The sequence below is a fragment of the Podarcis cretensis genome, assembly GCF_951804945.1.
Source record: "Podarcis cretensis genome assembly, chromosome: 10".
In the NCBI taxonomy this organism is placed as follows: Eukaryota; Metazoa; Chordata; class Lepidosauria; order Squamata; family Lacertidae; genus Podarcis; species Podarcis cretensis.
Window position 1 is genome coordinate 43,441,986 of NC_137179.1, and position 23,075 is coordinate 43,465,060.

Sequence of the window (23,075 nt, forward strand, 5' to 3'; positions counted from 1 at the left end):
TCTGATTGGCGGGAACGCCAGGGGGACGCCCCGTCGGAGAGAGCCTGATTGGCCGGATTGTAAAAATATGTTGCAGGGCGCCAGAATAGAAGCTTTAGCGCCTAGTGGAATCTCGGGGCTGCGGGGAAGCGGCCAGTGCAGGCACGTCGCAGGCGCAAGCGAGGGAGGAAGGGCGCGGGAGGTCAACGCTGCCTTGGGGCGGGGGGGGGGCTCTTTTTCTTCCCCTTCGGAGACACCCCCATGAGCCTCAAGCCCGGCTGCGGCTTTGGCGGGCCTGGAGGCGCTGACGCGAAGGGCTCCCTTTGAGAGGACAGGAAGGAAACTCTCGAGAAAAAATGTAAGTTTCTTGAACTTTTCTTGCGGGGCGGGAAAAATGGGAGGTGGGTCTCCCGCGCTTGTGCCGCCGTCTTCTTCCCTACGGCTGCACCGAAGGGGCGGCCGAGCCAGAGGCTTCATGGCGGGGGCGGGAGAGCTCCTTTTGGGGAGGGGGCCGGGGTCTCTCCCGCTCTCAGGGCGCGAGTCTCGCTCAACCGCCTTGGGCTGCGAGGTGGGCAGTTTCTGTCCCGCTTCAGTTTCAAAGCTGGGATTTCACTTCCAGGTTCTTTGCGCCAAAAGTAACTGATCCCGGGGCGAACACCCGGAGCTCCCAAATGACAGATTCGCCCTCAGAAGATCCCCACTTTTCGGGGACACCCACCTCCTCTCCCAGGCCAATTTCTACCTAGTCTACTGAATCTGAAGATATTTTAATACTGTAATACGTTTCTTCACCGCCGCCTTGGCCCCCAATCTGACCCTTCTATTATTTTGGGTTGTTGTTGTTTTTTTTAATTTAGTGTTTAGAAAACACTGTGAACTTCATAAGCTTTGCCCAAATTATTTTGGAGTTTGAAGAGGACCCGAAAGCTGATTTTTTTTTTAGGTGGGAGATGATGTAAGGTGCTGACCCTCTTGTGCAACTTTCAATTTTACAGATGGAGGTTAACTGCTTAACGCTAAAAGACCTGATCAGCTCGAGACATGGAAAAAGGGATTTTATAGATGAAGATGGGGAAAGTGCTCAAAAGGTAAGCAGGTGCCTAAACACCCAGTTCAGTATTTTCAAATCTGCTCACGGCAGTCAGGCTTTGTTCTAAACTGTGTTCTCATTTATTAAAATCATGGTGGAACTTACAATGTTTCAAAGTAGTAAAACCTACCTGTAATGTCCAACTCAAAAAAACAAAACCATTTTAAGTATGATTATAGTTAGCTCCATTAAATTTAAAAATAAAATTGTAACAATATACATATTTAATGACTCTTTCAGTTGGGCACTTCTCTCTGAAACTTGCAAAAGATCTTCCCCTTGGTTCTAATTTCGCAGAAAGCCAGTTTCTCCACCCTTCCCTTTAAAGGAAATGAGGAGTCATTTTTTTCTATTAATGAGATTTTGTTCAAGACATTTGCCATATGGGCACGGGATTATGGACAATCCTGTCATTCCTGATTGGATGTTTGTGGCAGACTCTTATACCTGTGAAAGGGTTGAAGCTGATGCAGTACTGTATCCTACTAGTGCTCTCACTGAGCAAAATGGATCAATATCTGGTTTCAGATATGAAACAGTAAACCTGAAGAGGTGCTCCTGATTAAACAGAAAGCACAGCAAGAAAAAATGTCTCCAGTGTCAAGTGTTTTTACTTTAATGCAGTGGTCTGGATTTGAATGGAGCAGTGGCATTATGGGAGGGGTACTTAACCCTTTATCTTCCAACCATTCTGAAGCTGCTGTTAACCAAATGAGAGGAGTGGAGTTATATGCTCCGCCGCCGCAGCTTCAGAGATGAGCTTTCCTTCCAGGAAAGGGCTGTTCCGTTCAAACTGGGACACACAAACCTGACAGTTGCATTAAAGCAAAAACAGAATACATCAAGAGATCTCCTGTATCAATGAGGCGTACAAGTCAATGTACAGTAATGGATTGGTTTCTCCTGAGATGCTACATTCTATGTTGACTGGAACCTCACATTATAGACTTTATCTAAGGGGGGAAGCACAACCTTCACCTCAAAATAGCACTTTTTAATCTGCCAAAGCAGTGACTAGCTGCTAGTGGAACAATAGGCCTGGAAATTTACAAGCAATGTGTGTGTAAAAGTGAAGAAGCCAGAAGAAAGTTCAATTAAGTATACAAATAATCTTGCTCTCTGATTCAATAGTTTTAAAGCATTAAAAAAAATTAAAAAATGCTTGTCTCAGTTTGCTGCCATTGTAGGTATTAATCAGTTCAAGTTCTGCAATCACTTTTGGCTCTTTTGACATTGTCGGTTATCTATAGTAGATCTCTAACACTAGCTAACCAAACAGGCAATGCAAGTCTATATGACTGTTGACTGCTGTGGTTATATTCCCACCAGAAAAGCTAGATAGATGTCCCAGTGAGGGCAGTACAATTGTTTTTCAGCCTTGTAAAGTTTCCAAAAGCAGGAGGTTTAAGTAAGAAACATGGTACTGGTACACCAGTGTGCATTGGCATGACCATATTGGTAAGATGTATTAAATCTGAAGTAGCAGAAAACTAAGGTGTCTTGCAGGAGAAACGCAGTACGAAAGAAAACTCAATTTGGCCCTCACAAAGTGAGTTCTATAGGATGGAATAAGCAGACTAAAGTTTGGGCCACAGCTGAGAGGGAATTCTGTGGCTTCATTTGCATGTCGCAGTAAGCCAAACTCTGGTTTATTGGGACCTTGCAGCCACAGTCTATTTTTACTCCTGAGCTCAGCCAAGGTTGGCTTAGCATGTCATTGATACCTGGGTCCATGGTTATGCTTTTCCTCACTACAACTTGTGTTTAGTGAGAAGAATCCTTAACTACAAGCCTGGGTTTGAATGACACCATACAGCACATGGTTAGTGAAGAGGGAGCTGAAACATGAACCTGCATTTGTGTGGGATTCTAAGTCAGACTTTGTAGGCAAAGTGACTTGTGGGCTTTCCCAGGAGCCCACTTGCACGGAACCTTTACCACAGTGTGTGAACCAGGCCTGCGTCTCTGGCATTTAAGTCAAGCAAAATATGCAATAGACCAGATTAGTGAGTCTGTTAAATCCCTGCCAAATGAACTTAATCACTGGTTAAAGAATACATGAGTCAGTATGATGTATCACACAGAACAGGGATGAGATACTTGTTCAATAGACAGTTTTCTTCAGAGATTTGTACAATCCTACCTTGGCAATTCCCACGGATAGAAATGTATAGTTTCAATGTGAAATTTTCTCCAAGTGCATTCATCAACTTAGCAACTGTTTTTAACCCAGTTAATTTGATTTTAATTGAGATTTTTAAAAGAGAATTGTGTGCATGTATTTTTGTTATCCCTTCCAGAAAAGAGTGAAAGCATTGCACAATTTAAAAACTGGTTTTTCCCTGTATTTTAAGTATTGGTAACCAATGTAAGATTTCAGAATGTACAGAAGTAATTTCCATAGGTTCTGTCATGTTCTTCTGTGACCAAGAAATAGTATCCTGGACATAGCTGTCAACGTTTCCCTTTTTTTAAGGTAAATTCCCTTATTCTGAATAGGATTCCTTGCAAGAAAAGGGAAAAGTTGACAGCTATGATCCTGGATAGGTTTATGAAAATGTCAAGGGCCTATGCTGGTGAATGGCTTCCACTGCGTTCTATGAACAGGGTAAATAGGCTTAAATTTGACACAACTGGACTCTCCCCACATATTGTGGTCATCAGAGTCTGGGACAAAAAGTTGTGTGTGCCCCCCCCCCCGGTTGTTCCAATCCACTGTCTGGTTTCAGTCCACTTTTCACCCATTTACATGAAGGGCGTTTAATTGTATGGCAAAAATTAAATCGCTAATCTTAGGAACAATGCTAACCTTGAGCATTGTTCCCTGACCATAAAACTGTATTTTGGTCTATGCTACTGGACTGACAGGTATTTAGCTCAGGCACAATATGTTTGAACAAAATGCCTGTCATTGTATTGGGTGAAGCGTGCTTAGAGGGAGGGCCTGTGTGGCTGTGTGATAACTTGCTCTTAAAACATCTGGGCACCTCAGGGTAGTGTCCGTTGGTGGGGGCTGGGATGTGAGGGGGGTCACAGATATTTATTTCATTTATTTTTATTTAACAAAATTTACATACTGCTTGGGTGTAACAGAGCCTCTAAGTGGCTTACATGAAATATTAAAATTTACAATTAAAAACATTTTAAAATGATAGAAAAATTAACAGTACAAGAGACTGAAACACCCCAACTTCTACATGTTGGGATGGACCTGCCTAAACAAAACCTGTTTTGAGCAGGTCCCGAAAAGAGCCAGCAGAGGTTCTTGTCTGCTGTCAGTAGGCAGGGAGTTCTAATATGTAGGTATTAAAATATCACTTTCTTTCAGTTGTGGAATAATATTATGTGGCAGCTGTAATGGTGCCAGTTTCCCAGACTGAAGCAGTTGAGTGGGCATGTAGGAAGTAAAATATAGTCGTACCTCGGAAGTCGAATGGAATCCGTTTTGGAACTCCGTTCCACCTCCGAAACATTGGACTTCCAAAATGCAGCTTCTGATTGGCTGCAGGAAGCTCATGCAGCCAATCAGAAGCCGTGAAAGCCCCATTGGATGTTCGGCTTCCAAAAGAACGTTCAAAAACTGGAACACTCATGTCCGGTTTTCGATTGTTCCGGAGCCGAAACGTACGAGCTCCGGGGCATTCGAGAACTGAGGTACGACTGTATAGTAGTAGAGTTCTTCTAAAGTGCATTGCTTTATTTCCCTGCCTATATAGCTAAGGTAAAGCAATGCACTGGATATAAACTTGTCTCCTTCCTTTGAGACACAAGGGTCTGGGATGAGGTTCCCTCTCAACTCCATCCTAAATTTTAGCCTGTGTACCTTTCCCTGTAGATCTCTATGGGAGCCATTTGTAACTAAGCAGGCCACTGTTTCTTGGTACGATTGGACCACAGCATTGATTGGCTGCTTCTCTGCCTTCCAGTTATCTCCAAAGCTATCTTTTCTTTCTAATAGGAAAACATATTTGATCGACCCAGAATGACCCCAAAGACTCCCATGAAAAATGAACCCATTGATTTGTCAAAGCAAAAAACCTGTACCCCCGAGAGAAGTCCAATTACACCTGTTAAGCTGACGGATAGGCCCCTGGCAGATCCATGGACCCCCACAGCTAACCTAAAGATGCTTATTAGTGCTGCTAGCCCTGACATGCGGGACAGAGAAAAGAAGAAGGAGCTCTTCAGGCCAATTGAGAACAATGAATTTAATGACGCCTTTCCCGATTCCTTGCAGGTAAGATAGACTTTTCACAGCACATTTGTTTTGAATTAGTCATTTATTATCTCTTTAAACTAAATAATATTTCATTTGTAGCTGTCTCGGCACCTTCTTCGTTTATCTGATTTGTGGACAGCTCTCCCAAATTGTTCTGATTTGACTTTTCGCAGCCATTCTCCTATTTCTGCTCACATAACCAAAGTGCCACTTCCTTTGCTGTCTCTTCACCTGCCATTTTGAGCTGTACTGTCACATATTACTTCCTCTGCACAGCTGCTTTACGGGGCCACCAGCATGGAAGATTTAGAGAATGTGAACTTTCCTTAGAAACAAGAATGCATGGGGGAGCAGGCAGACTCTTTGTGATTTCCAAGTGACACGAGCAAGATACTTAATTTTCTAAACCTTCCCCCCCTCCCCAAAATTTCACTGCCGTTACAAATATATTGCACAATAAATGACTATCAGCTGTTGTGTCACTGAAATCATGAATTACAAAGATGTAATTCTGTATACATAAAATATATGAAAAAAATTCTACTCTTCTCCTGTTTTTCAGAAATCCTCATGTCAACGAGTTGACCCCTCCCTGGTTCAAAGGGGGGGGGCGTAGGTAGTAGATTGGGATCCACTAGTGAATCTCTAGATAGTTTGCAGCAGAGCAGTGATTTCTGGCTCCCACTTGTTTTACAAAAGCAGTAACAATGTTTTTTTTAAAAAAATATTTTATTTATATACTGCCCTTCATCAAACGCTCCCAGGGTGGTGTGCAACATTAAACATACTTTATGGAGCATAATAATAAATAACAGCATATAGCATAATAATAAAACAATCATCATGACAGCCCATACAACTTTCCCCTCTGAAATTAGGCTGCCAAAATGAAGAAAGCTCATTAGCATGAGTTAGACTTTGAGCTTGGTTTTTGTACTGAAAAGGGATTCCTTGGCTCACTGTGTGTCTTTTACACCAGGCTGCTTGGTACATCCTCGGGTTCCAGCAGCAAGAGCCAGAGGAGCAGTGTGGGTGGGGCACTGGCTGCTGCCCCAACCTGCCCACGCCGTGTGTTTCTGCTGCTTACGGAGAAAGAGAGGGGCGAGGCGCAGGGAGCTCTGGGTGGTAGCAGAGCCAATACACTTGCTGCTGCACACACGCCACCCTGAGCTCCTTGGATCTCCCTCAGTGAGCCCCTGCGAATTGCAGCATTGGGAAGTCAGGGTAGCAATGTGGCCCCACCCTGCTGGCTGCTGCTGGGTTCTAATAAATAGCAAAGGAGGTCCAGTGAGCCTTACGCTACCCATTTGTGGTTTAAAGTACACTCCCATCCAGCTGCTGTATTGTGCCTCTGGTGAACTTCTCCAAATAATGCTGGCTGCTCCCTGTTCGAAGCATGATTACTTGTACTCACTGGCCATATTAATCTTGCTCCCCTTGGATAAAATCAGCAGTTCCTGTTTAGAAACGCTTTCTGCAAATTCTTTAAAATACAAAGGCCAAAATCTGCCCCCACCATGCACCATAAAACATAGTGCTACCTAAGGCAGCCAAAATCTTCCTGAGAATGGTCACTCCCAGAACCAATCTAGTGAGAACCGGTTTCATACATTATTGCTTAAAATACAACTTCAGGTGGTGGGGGAATGTAAGCTGCAGTTTCTTTCAGCATTTGAGGCTGTTTTAACAAATGTTCCTTTTAATAACCACTTGTTGCACTGCAGTAGCCCTCAAAGTTATTTACTGGAGCCATTCCAGCATCTTTTAAGATTTCTCTTAGGTGCAGAGGCCAATTAAACTCACTATAGTGTAAGAGGCTTCAGAAGTTTTCTTTTGTGGTATGAAACCTAGCCTTCGGGGTTGCTAAAGAGCTTTCTCTCAAAATTGCCCTCTTTCTTCTGCATCCAGTTTTCCTTGTGTTGTGCCTTTGGGGCTGTAAGCCTGCAGGCAGCAGAAGGGCTACAGCTCAGTGGAAGAGCATTTGCTTGGCATGCAGAAGCATCTACAGGTAGGGATGGGAATGTCCCTTATGAAACCCTGGAAAGCTGCTGCCAGTCAGTGTGGGCAAAAGCTAGATGGACCAGCTACTTGGCTTAGTAAAAGGCAGCTTCCTATGCCCCTAGGCCAATGGTTTTTAATTGGTATGGGGTGCTTCGTGAAGTTGAAATGCTCTAGAGATAGGTGGAAAGGCTCCCGATCAAAACTAATGTGCAGTGTTGCTCATTACATTCAACACCGGACCAGTTTTATCCTTGCTGCCTTGCAAAGCACCACATTTCCAGTACTGTCCTGATTGTCAGAGGAGCTACCAGTGTCCAAGACCTGTCCACCATGCTGCTGTCTTGGACCAATGGTCAGGGAAGATGGAAGTTGTAGTCAAGCAACATCTGGAGGTTACTTGGCTATCCTTCATCTACAACTCCGCTTTCTAGACTTGCTTAATACCTTATGCATGTATTTCGTTTTCCTGCTGAAAGGCCAGGTCTTGCGTATTAAAAATACAACATGTATTGCTGGTGCCATGCCATATAACAAAGTGTTATTTAAAAAACCAGGCAACTACAACCCATTTTATTTTTTTCTAGTGTGGCACCGTAGATGATGGAACAGTGAATGAATATGAAAAGCAGAGACCCAGCAGAAAGCAGAAAAGCTTAGGGCTGCTGTGCCAAAAGTTCTTAGCCCGCTACCCCAGTTATCCTTTATCAGCAGAAAAAACAACAATTTCTTTGGACGAAGTGGCTTCTAGTCTTGGTACGTATGCAAGGAGCAATACTGACTGCAGGAATGAATGCTCTGGTTGAACTAGATAGTAGCTCCTTTAAGGCAAGCAGTTCTCCTTACAAACCCCATTTAAATTAACTATCCTCTCGTGAAATTTCCCATGCATTTCAGTGGTGTTTCCATGGGAGAAGGTCCAGGGGGTTTTTTGGCATGAAAACTCAATGACTGAAATTGAAAATATTCCCCCCGATGCTACTTATCAATTATCTGAAACAGGATATTTAATATATACAGCAGTTTCTTACTAGATGTAAACCTGAGGTTGAAAATCAGATGGACCCAAATATGTTTTATTTAACTAGATTTGGGCTGTGACATTCTATGCATTTCTTGTTGTGAGCTGCCCTGAAAATTCTGTGGCCTATAAATTACATTAATTAATAAATGGCCTGCACACAAGTATTTGGAAGAGCACATTTCTTCCAAGAATTGTAACTGCTAGGTCTTGCTTCTAAGCAAATTGTTTCAGGACTGAAATAGAAAACTGCTTTGGGGGCAGAAGTTGCTAAGTTCAACTCCTGTAATTTCGAGTTAAAAGGAGCAGGTTGCAGATAATAGGGAAGACCTCTGTCGGAGAGCTTGGATAGCCACTGGTAGTCACAAGAGGCAACACTGGGATATCTTGTATAAGGCAAAGCAGCTTTTTTATGTTCCAGTAAGAGTAGTATTGGGCTCAATAGTCTGATCTGGCACAGAAGGAAGTTTCACATAAATATGTATAAAGTTATTTTTCATCTTTCTATTTGCTTAGCATATTTTCTTAAAATAGATTTCTGACATGGTGTTGTTAGGGCAGATTTGTGTAGCCTTTTGCTAAAGGAAGTTTAATGGAAGATGTAATGAGATGTGACAGCGTCAAGAAATATTGAGCAGGGCGCTAAGTCATTTTCACTATAGGCTCGCTGCCCCAGATCTGCTGCTGAAAGGGGGGGCACCTCTCCACTTCCACTTGAGCACCATTTTCATAGTTCCCTAAACTCCAATTAATAGTGTCATCTGTGGCTTAGCCTGTGAGTGATGATGCAGGGACACTGCTTGGTCCCAGTTGTAAATCTTCACATGGAGCATGAATAACGGGTGGATGACTCTACCACAAGTTCGCGGTACCATGCCCTTCCCAGGTGAATTCCAAGCCTTGTTGAAGCAGACGTCAGCATTGTAATTCAAGGGAGCTCTACATCACAGCAACAACTCAACTACACCCAGAGCCCAACAGTTTCAAATCTTCTGCCTGTCCATCTTAGAATAGTAGTAATAAATACTTGAAGGAGGTGGGTGGCAACTGTGTTTTAGTACAAAGTAGGCACTGTGGTTAAACCACAGAGCCTAGGACTTGCCAATCAGAAGGTCGGCGGTTCGAATCCCTGAGACGGGGTGAGCTCCCGTTGTTCAGTCCCAGCTCCTGCCAACCTAGCAGTTCGAAAGCATGTCAAAGTGCAAGTAGATAAATAGGTACCGCTCCGGCGGAAAGGTAAACGGCGTTTCCATGCGCTGCTCTGGTTCGCCAGAAGCAGCTTAGTCATGCTGGCCACATAACTCGGAAGCTGTATGCCGGCTCCCTCAGCCAATAAAGCGAGATGAGCGCCGCAACCCCAGAGTCGGCCACAACTGGACCTAGTGGTCAGGGGTCCCTTTACCTTTACCTTTAGGCTACCTTCTCTTGCCCCATCAGCATACTGCTGCACTGCCGTCCACTCTGAATAACCCTAAAGAGCAGCCAATGTAGTACCCATCAGATCTTACGGACTACAAGTCCAATTATCCCTGACAATAGGATGCGTTGTCTGGGGATGGTGTATGTTATAGCCCATAATATCTGGAGGGTACCACATTGGCAACCGCCAGAATAACTTTCTTTCTCCCTGAGGACTTGACTGCAGTTTACAGTTTAGTAGCATTTCTTCTGTTAACGGGGATAATTTATGGATGTTGCCATGCAAATTTAAGGATCGTTGCGTAGATTTTAGTGCTGTAACAAGCGCCACAAAGCCACATGCTGTTTTTGACTAAGTAACTATACATTATTTACTATTTTATTGGGGGTGGGGGAGAGACAGAGATTCTAACTACATGAAGATTTCCTATCACCGCCACACTAATTCCTCAGAAGGCAGTGTTATTAGGAACTCTGGTACTTTTGCTTGTCCCTTAAGCAGTGGCAAAGGCTGCTTAGTTTAACACTGGGATGGTAGTCAGCAACCTGTTCTTTCTTGTTCTGCGTAACTAGTAACTGCCTAATTGATATTTTAAATTACATTAAATGTCTAGTTATAGACAATCATGAGCTACTTCTCACATAAAGCTTTTCATTCCGGGATTGGCTTTTTCAAATGATAACGAGAGTGTCTAGACATGAAAGGATGATGTAGGGATTGACTATTCATGTAGCACTTCTCAAGCTGAATGCTTCCACCTTGAGGCACCCAAACGAAGATAAATCATTTTAACAGAAGTAGCTATGTAGGCTACGATCCATATTGTGAATAAGCCATAAAAGCCCTCCTATAGGATACCTCTGAGCCAAAGGACCTGGACAGTTTACTTTGAACACACTGTCCTATGCAGGCGTGCTCAGAAGCAGTCTCTGGGGTGCCTCCCTCAAAAACAAGTTGTTGAGACTGAGGCGAGACAATATGCTTGGGAACTGTTTTTAAGCCAGAGACACCATATTAACCCTCTGGTGTTACCTAACACACACACACACACACACACCAGGCCAGGCAGACCATGAGACATCGCTGTGATGCAAATGCTTCAGCTAGAATTATGTGAAAGTCTCTATGACTTGTATAATATGGAAAGTAGCCCTGAAGAGACCAGTTTTCTTCTGTTATGTAACTTTACAGCACATCTCTAATGAGCCACTGAAAAGTTTTGCTCTTTTGACAGCTGTTGTGTCTGTATCTTGTCTGGTTGCTAAACAGTAGAACACGAGTCCATAATTGTGTTCCTTGTTTTGGAAGTAGAATACTGTACCACCATGACTTGTCTTGTAATGTGCCCAGGAAAGGGAGTTTTGTTTTGTTTGGTGTATTTTGCAATGTTTTGCTTTTATTCTCTTTGTCTTTCTTTTTGTTCCACATCTAGGGGTTGAGCGTAGACGAATTTATGACATAGTGAATGTCTTGGAGTCTCTTGATCTCGTTAGCCGAGTAGCTAAGAATCAGTACTGTTGGCACGGTCGTCACAGCTTGAGTCAAACACTCAAAAACCTCCAGGAAATAGGAGAGCTGCAGAAATATGAAGAACTTATGGCTTCTTTCCAGCATAAAGAGCTAGACCTTGACTGTAAATTTGGAGAACACAAAAAAGAGACTTTTCTAGATTTCCAAGAACGGCAGTTGCTTGACTTCTCGGAGACAGATTGTCCGTCTGGTAAGTTAGCAAAGGCTACTGGCAGAATAAGAGAGAGGTCCTTGCCATCATCAACATGTGACAGGTGTTTGATTTTTATTTTTGAAGTAAATTACTGCATTGAAACATGATTGTATCTTTTGGGGGGACAAGACTTCTTTTTGTCCAAATGGTGGAACTATACCAGGGTCAGCTCTTGCGTCATTGCCATCTCTTGTTGCCCCAAACACTGCCCTGATATTGCAGTTAATAATAATAATAATCTATTCATACCCCGCCCATCTGGCTGGGTCTCATCAGCCACTCTGGGCATCTCCCAACAGAATATTAAAAACACAATAAAACAGCAAACATTAAAAACTTCCCTAAATAGGGCTGCCTTCAGATGTCTTCTAAAAGTCAGATAGTTGTTTCTTTCCTTGACATCTGGTGGGAGGGCATTCCACAGGGCAGGCGCCACTACCAAGAAGGCCCTCTGCCTGGTTCCCTGTAACTTCGCTTCTCACAGTGAGGAAACTGCCAGAAGGCCTTTGGCGCTGGACCTCAGTGTCCGGGCAGAACGATGGGGTTGGAGACGCTCCTTCAGGTATACAAGGCCAAAGCCATTTATAAATGGTGCTATGTAAATGCTTTTATAAATAGATGAAATAAATCAACCTACATATCCTTTTTCTTCTGGTGCTTCCTTCTAACTTCTGATCTCACTCTTCTTTGCTCCTATATTATACACAGAATAAAATCCACAGAATGTCCTGCTTTCCACACACTCCTTCAAGATACTTTGCTATGACCTTCCTTCTTTCCTTAAGAGAGTTAAAGTGCAACTGCCCATCTGCTATAGGCAATTATCTTCTGCTCATTAAAAAAACCTGCTTCCCAACAAGGAAATGTTTTTCTTTTTTTCTGCTTGAGAAGCCTTCAAAACGCTTTCTTGGCTGTGATAGATGTAGCATGCTGAGACTTGGGTTGTGTTTGTAATACAGCGTCTGCAAACAGCAGAAAGGACAAGTCGTTGAGGATTATGAGCCAAAAATTTGTCATGCTGTTCCTCGTCTCCAAGACCAAGATAGTTACTCTCGACATAGCAGCGAAAATATTGATAGAAGAAAGCCAGGATACAGCAGATCACAGCAAGTTTAAAAGTAAGATTGTTTCTGGGATGAATTATCATTTAGTCACTGCAGAGAATAACAGTCATACTGACATCACAAGGGAACATACTTGGTTTTTCAGATTTTTTTAGGGGGGTGGGATTCATATGGAACACTATGGCCCTGCATCATGTCATGCAGGTGATACAGGAGCCTAGTTCAAACCTTAGCCTGTGCAGGATGCCAAGTATGTGCATGCGTGTACATGAATATTAAATGATTACTTGGCCACTGTGCACTGAAAACAGATTTTTAAAACTAAACGATAAAATGATCCCCTGTGGTCCTGCCTAAAATGAAAACAGCACACAAAGCTCTGAAACGAAATTTATTATCCTAGATTGGGTTATGAATGTATTTTAAAGAGGCTGCAGTCCTGCTGGATTAAAATCAATTCATTGATTTATGTAGGACCAAGGTTTGAACTCAAGGACTATAATATAAAACAATTAGTTTTATGGTTTTTTTCTTATTGAATATGGCGTATTCATGTTCCAGATATAAATCTTTATGCATAGTAATTTTGCTAGGACATTCATCCACCGGTCAAGAGTAATAGTTCAGACCACATCCACGCACCCCAAAGACCTAAAATATATTATATTTTTTGTACCCAGGTCCTCATGGGGAGCCAGTGTGGTGGTGTGGTTAAGAGCGGTGGACTCGTAATCTGGTGAACCGGGTTCGCGTCTCCGCTCCTCCACATGCAGCTGCTGGGTGACCTTGGGCCAGTCACACTTCTCTGAAGTCTCTCAGCCTCACTCACCTCACAAAGTGTTTGTTGTGGGGGAGGAAGGGAAAAGAGAATGTTAGCTGCTTTGAGACTCCTTCGGGTAGTGATAAAGCGGGATATCAAATCCAAACTCTTCATGATTTGACTTCTGGGTTCTCTGGTAGCAGTTCTTCAGCCTGGTTAGTTACATCTTAATGTAACATAATGCATTTGTTCAATAATTAAACTTGTTTTCTTTTAGCAAAGGTACGGAGATTGTACGATATTGCCAATGTCCTGACAAGCCTTGGGCTCATCGAGAAAGTGCATGTAACAGAGGAAAGAGGTCGTAAGCCAGCCTTCAAATGGATTGGGCCAGTGGAGTTCACTGGAGACAATGGTAATATTCTTTATATTATGTCATTATCTCTTCTTATGCATTTCTTACAGCCTTAACAGCACCAACCCACCCCAGGTTGGCTCAAATGGTTTCTCGTATTTTTGTAAAGGAGACTCGAGTAATGTGAAGAATAGAAAGCCCAACCCTTAACATTGCAAGGGCGCCATTCAAGGGGCCTCAGTAGGCATCTTCCGATTATAGCTGTTCCACTTCACCTGCGAAGTGTCTTGCTTTGTCAATGGAACTGTTTTATTGCCCAAGTGATGCTCCAGGGCTTCTTCATGTTGAGCGTGGCTTGTGGGTCATCCTTTGGCGAGCTAATTTTAATGAAGAACGCATCTGTTTAGGTGGCATAAAGATGGAGATTCCGACCTGTGCTGCTTTGACAAAAGCGAAAGGGGCGGCACGTGTCCCCCATCAATCCTGTGCCGGTAGGAAAGAGCGGCTCTCCCGACATGCTTCTTTTGGCGCGGCTCAGCCTTCCGAAGTGGCCAAGAGGAAGGCCAGCTCGGAACCCAGCAGCCCACGCAGGGGGAAACAAGGTAACTTGGGGAGGGCTTGTGCTCCTCCAACCTACCAGCTCTGCTAACAAGCTTCCAGCTAACAGCCGTGCATCTGTGCATCTCTTTTCGGGTAAAGCGGCTCCCTTTCCACAAGCTTAAACTTAGAGCGCGCTCCTTTTGTTAGAATTTGGCACAGGCTGATTAAAGCCCTTTAAATGGAAAGAGAACATATTATTTTATGGTTGCTGGTATATGGAGCTGGCTGGAACAATCTTGTTTATAGTACTTTCACACTTCAGCACTGTCAGGCTTTATAAAGTGATTTGAAGGTTTTACTAGAATGGCAATTGGCCCATCTCTGCCTGGTGCACGGCGCCCAGCTCAGAAAGCACTGTGTTACCTTGGCCTATGGAACAATAGAGTTGCCTCTCTCCAACTGCAAACATACTGTGCTTGAGTGTAAGTTGGAGGTATCGGGGCTGAGCTATAGAATATGTTTAAAAAATCAATCTGAATTCCAGGCCACCATTTTCACTGGGGGGTCCATAAATTCCTGGGATAGGAAGGAGGAAACAGTTTCTGCAATTCCACTGAACCTCAGAGACACTTGGAGGGTACAGCTTCAAGAACAATCCTACACAGGGCCCCCCTCCCAGCTCAAAAGAAATGTGTATCTATATTGTGATGTTCTTCAGGGCCTCTTCAAGGATCTCTGAAGTGCAGCACAATTGCAGGAACTCTGGGCTCAAGAGAAGGTCTGGGCTAGACCTGGGATAGCTCAGTTTGTAGAGAATGAGACTCTTAACCTCAGGGTCATGGGGCTGAGCCCCACATTGGGCAAAAGATTCCTGCATTGCAGGGGGTTGGATGAGATAACCCTCCTGGTCCCTTCCAACTCCACAATTCTATGATTCTTTGATTTTGTAACATGCTTAGCTTTGGACGAGGAGCTCAACGTGAACATGCTAAAGAGCTGTGGGGTGAGTGGGAAGATGATTGTTCTCACAGTCATACGCATTCCCAAGCTCAGCGGTGAGTGGGGAAGCATCCTGGCAACCAGATGTTTCAGCTGTCAATGATGACCAGCCAAAATTTGTGGACACCTGTATTTTCATATAGGCTAGAGAAGGGACCTGCAGTGCCCAGCCTACTGCAAATCACTTTGAGGGTGACAGTCATCTGAGATCTGATGTCAAGTGATTGAAACTTCAAGTTGTGGCGTCAAAGGAAGAATTGGGAGTGTAGCCGAAGAATGCTCTCAATACTTCCATTGCAGCCCCATCTGAAATGGAGCCTAGAAAATGCATAATTACCAGATCCTATATACATGGTCCCTAAAACGGTACTCATCAATGGTGCTGCCTGTCTTCCTAAGTCTCTCTGTGAATTCTAGTTGTTTCTCAAGAGAAGACATGATTGGGTGTTTGCATGGCTGCTTCTCATATGGTACAAACATAACCGTCACCCGTTGGTAATTAATTCAGCGTTCTGCTTTTCCTTCATTCTTCAGATGACTGCTGCTCCAAAATGATAAATCTAGCATCTGGTTGCTGCCAGAAGATGGAAGATGACGCAAGGTATGTTGTAGATTTTAAAGCTTGATACTCTGCAAAAGCTTTGGTCTGCATTAAAATGAGCTTCAGTCTTCCAAGTTTAGCTGTTGTGCAACATCCATATGTTATGAGAACAGGCCATGGTTCAGTAACAGTTTGTGCCTTTGCGTGTTTCACGAAGAGTTTCATGGGGTACAGCAGCTGCTCCAGTTGGATTGCTCATTAGACTTGAACAAATTTTAGCTTTGCACAAGGTGCAGCACACAGAATAAAGTGAACTCAGGGTGTGATGTTTCCTTGATAGTTGTGAAAATACGCATCCTACTAAGTGAAGTAAATGACTATCTAACGTTTTAACAAAGGTAGACACTTTGAAGCTCTCTAATTTGAAGCTTTGGTTGCACTAAAATAGAATGAATGGCACCTCCGAAAATTATCTGTGCTACCATGGAGAGACTGTATAACAAATCTAAAGAGGAAGCTGGATTTAAATAAAGCTTGTGTTACCCAGTGGCCATTTTATCCTGATAACGCAGGTGTTCTAATATTGCGATGGATTAAATCCAAGGATGTGGTCCTTTATGTGAGTTTAAAGTTGAGTAAAATGTGTATGGCACCATCTTAAACTTAAACACGGCAGAGACAGCTTGCTGAGAATCTTGTTTGGCCTCCAGTGCTCATTTCATAAGGCAAATAAAATTCCTGAAATGAGTACTCATCATTGTGAGTGTTGTCATGAATAACACTGATCAGCTAGCACCTTGGCCACACAGCTCTTTATAGAGTGTCAGTTCTCCTATTCTTTTACAAGTCTAGCATAAATTTTAAACACCTTTTACCTTTTGCACAGAAAATTGCTCATGTAATAACATGGTGACTTATCACATAATGTTCTGGTTAGTGTCTCAATTTAGGTGAAGCCAGTAAAAAGGGTGGCAATGGTGGTAGGAGGGTTTTTTGTTTTTTTATCTGGCACTGCCATTTTGTGATAGGAGATTGTTTATTTTAATTTGTTTTTCATTGAAACACTTATATCTGGCCCTTCTGGTGTGAAGGCCTTCAGTGCACGTCAGAAAATTGCAACAAGCCTTCCTCAGGCCTAATCTTGCTCATTGGATTTTCCCATCCTAAACTGGAATAAATAGACACATGCATGCAAACCTTTTGGTGATTTAGTTCTTTGCTAAGCCAGTAGAATAAATCTGGTTTTTCTTAGTAGACCAAGAATAGTGTGTGCTGTGGTTCTAGACTAACTTATCTCTCCTTTTGTCTTTATAGCAAAGGTCTCGAAGCGGCCGGAAACCTGGGCATCATTCCCCCTTTCTCTGTTCTTTCTGGAGACTCAGACTATTGTCTTAACACCTTCCCTTCCCTCTCCTCAAATGCAAGCTCAGACACATCACAGCCGTCTCTACCAAATGGGATCAATGACCAAGGTCTGCCATTATCGGCTTCCAAGTCAGAGGCTGGCAAAACCACTGTGCTCTCCAACCAACCTTTTGTTTACTTGCCATCTCCCTCTCTGTACATGCTGTGTGGCAGTCTTCATGAGAGTCTCTCGAAGGGAAGTCCTCCAGAAAAGGGAAATTGGGACCTCAAGGGCCAAGCTTCACCCTGCCCATCAGAAGGGGCCGAGTCTCCAGTTAAAGGTCAGAAGCGGAGTTCCCAATGGCGTGTTCCTCCCACTGAAGAGGAACCAACGGCAAAAAGGCAGAGTCTGGAGCAGAGCGATGGTCCCATTTCACTGGTGGTATCTAAGGTAAGAGAAATGCATTGGACCAATATCCAGGTTTTGATTGCAGCAGGAGAAACGGAAGGTTATACTTGAAATGACCCTTACCTAGACGAATTAGCATACAGTGGTACCTCGGGTTACATACGCTTCAGGTTACAGACTCCGCTAACCCAGAAATAGTACCTCGGGTTAAGAACTTTGCTTCAGGATAAGAACAGAAATTGTGCTCCAGCGGTGCGGCAGCAGCAGGAGGCCCCATTAGCTAAAGTGGTGCTTCAGGTTAAGAACAGTTTCAGGTTAAGAACAGACCTCCTGAACGAATTAAGTTCTTAACCCGAGGTACCACTGTACTGTAGGCAGCATTCATTGCCCCTGACATGTTTGCTGTAAAGCGTGAGGTATTTGCTTCCCCTCTGTGCTGCAGAAGTCATCATAGAGACATGTGATAAATGGCAATGAACGTTTTCTTGGCTAGCGCAGTTTGTTAAGAGCGTGGTGCTGAGAACACCGAGGTTGCAGGTTCAGTCCCTATATGGGACAGCTGTGTATTCCTGCATGGAAGGAATCTTCCTTAGGGTCCCTTCCAACTCTATGATTCTGTGTGCAATCCCTCCAGTATTGGAAGAGGAAAGCAAATAAACGAAACGTCTCCTAGAGTTTGAAGAAGTCAAAATGCCATTTGGCCCCCACCATTTGCTCAGAAGCACCGGTCCACAACACCTCCGCAATGTGCCACGTGCCATGCAAATAAGCCTAGATGAGTCATTCCAGTGAATCAAATCAGACATTGTAGCAGAAGGATTCTTAATGAGTGGATTTGGATGCAAAATTGCTCCCAAGTTATCAGTCAGACCGAACAAGGGCAAAATGCTATCACTAAGTCATTGCCACCCAGCTTCCTGTTCCAGACTGTGGCAGTCCTTGCTGTATCTCATTCAGAAACAAATAATTGGTTCTTACTACTTTGTCATTTTTTGCCAGTTGCATGAATTAACTCCTGCCAGTTCTGCATTGGAAATCAAAGCTTCATTTCGGTTTTGGTGGGTAGGGGAGGACCCTATTAAAAAAAGCTATTTTATGATAAATTTATCCCTTGATCAACTATTTTTAACCTTTCCAAGCTAGACATAATCTGTACTAGGGTCCTGGTCCCATAATAGAGCTGCACCTGTTTTGTTTTGCATTTCTTTAATGAAATGAATTGTGCTTTTGTCTTTCTTAGAAGAACACTAAGCCAACAGATGCAGAATCTGCCTCAGATCGTAACTGCAGTCCCATGGACCAACTTCAGTTCGAAGCAGGAGTGCCTGCTGCTATAGAAGCTGCTAAATCTTTGGAAACTTGGGAGCAAGAAAAGCCCTTTAGGAATAAGTGTTCGAAAGAAAATGCAAAGGAAAATGAACAGGCCTCTCAAGAAAATGGCAAGCAGTCCTTCTTGCCACAGTATCTCTATGTGCAGCCTGCAGCTGGTAAGGCTACTCTTGGGAACTAGGTACTGATGTAGCATCTAGCCAGAACATACTTTAAACTAGGTGCATGTAAAACGCCGACCGATTACTAGGTAGGGAGGTGGAATTTCCAAATCTAAATCCTTTCACTGTTACCTATCCCCTTTGTTGTAGCACAGCTTGCCCCAAGTCTGGGATGGCATGGAGAAGTCGCGTTATCTATCTACTAGATCATCTCTACTTCGTAAAGCTTAGCAGAAGCTGTCCAGATTTTTTAATTTTCAAGCTTAACACTCATGCCCTGTAGAAAGAGTAGCAAGCAAGTTAGTGCCCCAGGTGCTGTGCCCCCCAACTCTCATCAGCCCCAGCTACTATGGCCACCAGGCCAGTAGTTTGCAAATGTAATCTACAGCAGAGCTGGAGAACCCCTAGCCCATGAACCAACCTTGGCCCTTTCTCAAGAGAAAAGGATATACAATGGGTGGAATTCAGGGTCGTGTTTCCCCAGTATTTTGGTCTGGAGGTTCTCATCACACACACACACACACGAGTAAGTTTGGGGGAGGAGAACCCCATTATCAAAAGCAGAAGTCGAACAGGGCTTACACTGGTGGGGCCAACTAGGCAAATCCCACCAGTTACTGTCTCATCTAACTGCAAATGTCTGCCTCTGTTCTTCTCTCTGTTGTTTAGGACTGAATGGGTTTAATTTCCTGTTTCCTGCCAACCAAGCTCCTGGTCCCGTCAACCTGTCTTCAAGCCGTTTGCCTTCGCTTAACGTTCCCTGTATGATGGTTCCATCTACGGCCTTGGCACCGTTCCCTCTCATCTATTCCCCGGCAGTCACAAGCCAACTTTCTTCCGCTCCTGCCGGCTCCTTCTCAAATGTCACGTGCATGAATTTCAGAATGCCTGGCCTGGCACCTACAACACCTGTTTTCATTGGGACCCCAGCAGCAGTCGTCACTCCAAATTCATCACAGCTACCAACCCTGGAGCCGCACCAGCAGATTCAGCCAGCTGTACACCTGAGCCCTGTCCTCGGGTCTGCCTGCGGCTCCGTTAAAGCAGACTCGCCGGTTTGCATGGGGCACCCAGTCACCCTCCTGAAATTCCAGCAGGTGAGAATGCAAAGATAGGGTGTGAATGAAGCTCAGATTGGGAGCTCGTAAAATGCATCTGTTTAAACCAAATCACCTTATGTTTCAAAACTCTGGCGCTTTTGTGGCAGCTGAAGATCATAAAATTGCTAAACGTTTTATTTTATTATTTTGTAAACAGCAGTTCCTATTTATGAAATCAGCCAGGTGCTTATTTATAAATGAAGCTAGGATTTAGGATTCTCCTCCGCTCACTTGCACACGGCAAAGTCACTCATCTTTATAATAAGCTCCAGCACATATATGGACTTACGACCTACGCAGGTTTTATGTATTTATTGTATTTCTATCCCATCTTTTTCTCCAAGTTGCTCAAGGTTTTCCCCTTCTTTCTTTCATCCCCACAACCCTCAAGCTTTAGGCTGTGACTGGCCCGAGCCACCCATTGAGTTTCATGGCTGAGTGGGGATTTGATCTCTAGTCTCCCAAGTCTTAATCTGACACTAACCCCTAGACCACAGTAACTCTCTTGTTGATTTCAGTAAAGAAATGCCTTATATTGAGTGTCACCCAATCAGGAACCATGCAACTAGGGCGAATTAATGCAATCCTATACAACTGAGTGCATGCTTAAAAGTTAAGCACTCTTGTTTTAATGTTAAACACCATCATTCTCTGGAACTCTTGTGAGTGGAGTCCAGCTTTGTTTTTTGACTGGAGCCTCTTAAAGGCTGGGATAATTAGATATTTAGGTAAGTGCTGCTAATACAGGGGTTGTCCTGAACCGTTCATAGTGGCATACATTCATTCATACTAGATTTGAATGGTTTCTGTTCTATGTGGTGGTCAAATTCAAATAGGCTGAGGGACAAACTTCCTTACACCCATGGTTTTCCCACCAAAACAAATCAACAGTTTTAATGGGGGAAGAGATCGGTTATAAGACCATGGCTATCTAGAAATTGCTCGCTACATTGAACCTCAATCTGCAACTCATTTTAGTGATTGCAGAGGCAGGGAACCTCAAAATGATGCTGAACTCTTTACAGCCTCAGCCGGAATAGTCAAGGGTCAGAGATTATGAGAGTTGTAACCTTGCAGTATCTAAAGGGCCACAGGTTCCCCCCACCTCTGAGCTAGATGAATTGGATTTGAAAGAGAACAGCTACTGAATTGCTTTTGTCTCTCCCTACAAATAGTCTTCTGCAGCCCCACTGACTCCTAAGAACATGCATTCCACACCCCAAGAAGTGTTTTTCAAGACCCCTGGCAGCCTTGAAGACCCTGCGGCATGGCGGAAAAGCGAAGGCAACCAGAGCAGAATGGCAAGCTCTGTTCAAAGAAGATTAGAGATCTCCAGCAACAGCTCTGACTAATCCTGCTCACAGCAGAGGTGTGGGCAGCTTAGGATGCAGAGCCTTAAACTTTTTTTACAGAAATATTCAGTTATTACATAAAAAGGAGAGAAGAGGTTTTAAAAAGAGGCACGCTTGCCCACTGTTCATTTGCCAACTACGCTGTTGATGTTCTTCCTCGTGAATCACCCCAGCTGTGGAAATATTAATACCTGTTAAAATCTGAATTATGTGCATGCTGATACAAGGGAGCATCAGGTTCTCTGTGGGAAGTTTATAAAATCGTATTAGTGATCAGTTATGTGAGCAGGTTTACCAGGGTCTGTTCCGAAGTCCAAAACTGGGGGAAGCTGGCTAGCACTTATATAGGGGAAATGCTCTTTTACAAACACACTATCCTGCTTAAGTATGCAGGATAGACCAAGGGGGACCTCTAAGTAAAAAAAAAGTGTAGGAGCCAGTGCTTCTTTGCTACAACATTGAAGTATTGCAACTTCAGAAAAACAGACTTTTGTGGAGTACTTGAATGTTATTGATGTACAGTTTCCCCTGCACTTGTTAAAAGCGGAGACGTCTGATAACCTACAGTAGGAGTGAATGTATTCATGTGAAATACTTTAAGACCAAAACAACTGTGAAGTTTAAAATATTTCAGTGGGGTTCGTATAGTGAACTTCATAGTTTCTCTGTGTCCTTGTTTTCTGCACAAAACGTACCAGCTAATTATCAGTTGATACAAATGCCTGTCCCCAATACTATAGAGGGTGTAATAGGTTGCTTCAAGAATAAGGAATCTCTGAAGTGTGTGTGGTAGAAATTCATCCCTAGTTTAAATATACAGTGGTATCTTGGTTCTCAAACTTAATCCATTCCGGGAGTCCGTTCGACTCCCGAAACCGTTCGAAAACCAAGCTGCGGCTTCCGATTGGCTGCAGGAGCTTCCTGCAGTCAAGCGGAAGCTGCGTCAGACGTTCAGCTTCCAAAAAACATTCGCAAACCGGAACACTTGCTTTCAAGTTTGCGGCATTTGGGAGCCAATTTGTTCAGGACTCAAGCCGTTTGAGAACCAAGGTACCACTGTAGTGTACTTAACTACTTGGAAATATGCCCCATTGAATAGAATGGGGTTTACTGCCAGGTAAGTGTAAAGGATTGCAGTGACAATCCCATATACAGTGGTACCTCGGTTTTCAAGCATCTCGGAAGCCGAATGTTTCGGAAGCCGAACACCGAAAACCCAGAAGTAATTGCTTCTGTTTTTTATGCACCTCGGAAGTCGAATGGCTTCCGCTGCATTTTTTTTTCTCCATTGACTTTGCTGACCACCCTTCGTGCCTCGGTTGTCTAACATTTCAGAAGTTGGAACAGTCTTCCGGAACGGATTATATTCAACAACCGAGGTACCACTGTGTTTTTCTTATTGAGCCAAGGTTCAATATATGGCAAAGCATGTTCTGTAATTCTGCCACTGGCTCTGAAGCTTGGTTGGGCAGATTTGCCTATAATGTGGACTTGTATGAATTACACAATAACAGGTCTAGTTTTCATCAAGATAATCCTTTGAGCACGGTATTTATGGCATGAGTGGCTGCTGAGGAAAGATTGGATTTATGACAGAAAGAAATAGAGGATCTGTATCCCAGCATGGAAATAGAAAAATTAGGGAGTGATCAGTGAAAGGGTTGCATTAAT

General features: G+C 43.6%; 1 protein-coding gene across 2 annotated transcripts; it reads left to right on the forward strand.

Annotated features, from left to right (window-relative positions):
• Positions 1 to 735: 735 nt before the first annotated feature.
• On the forward strand, positions 736 to 22,867 carry E2F7 (E2F transcription factor 7; the record flags this gene model as incomplete). Of its 2 annotated transcripts, XM_079991820.1 has the most annotated exons (13): positions 736 to 754; positions 975 to 1,067; positions 5,028 to 5,306; positions 7,874 to 8,042; positions 11,160 to 11,447; positions 12,410 to 12,568; positions 13,552 to 13,689; positions 14,037 to 14,231; positions 15,703 to 15,769; positions 17,024 to 17,504; positions 18,703 to 18,949; positions 19,622 to 20,049; positions 21,228 to 22,867. In XM_079991820.1, the coding sequence occupies 12 exons, from the start codon at positions 975 to 977 to the stop codon at positions 21,402 to 21,404; spliced, it is 2,721 nt and encodes a 906-aa protein (XP_079847946.1). In that variant the 3' UTR covers positions 21,405 to 22,867. The 2 variants fall into 2 exon arrangements, with proteins under 2 accessions (XP_079847946.1, XP_079847947.1); XM_079991821.1 differs by lacking the exon at positions 736 to 754 and having other exon boundaries at positions 18,706 to 18,949.
• Between the last annotated feature and the right edge of the window lie 208 nt (positions 22,868 to 23,075).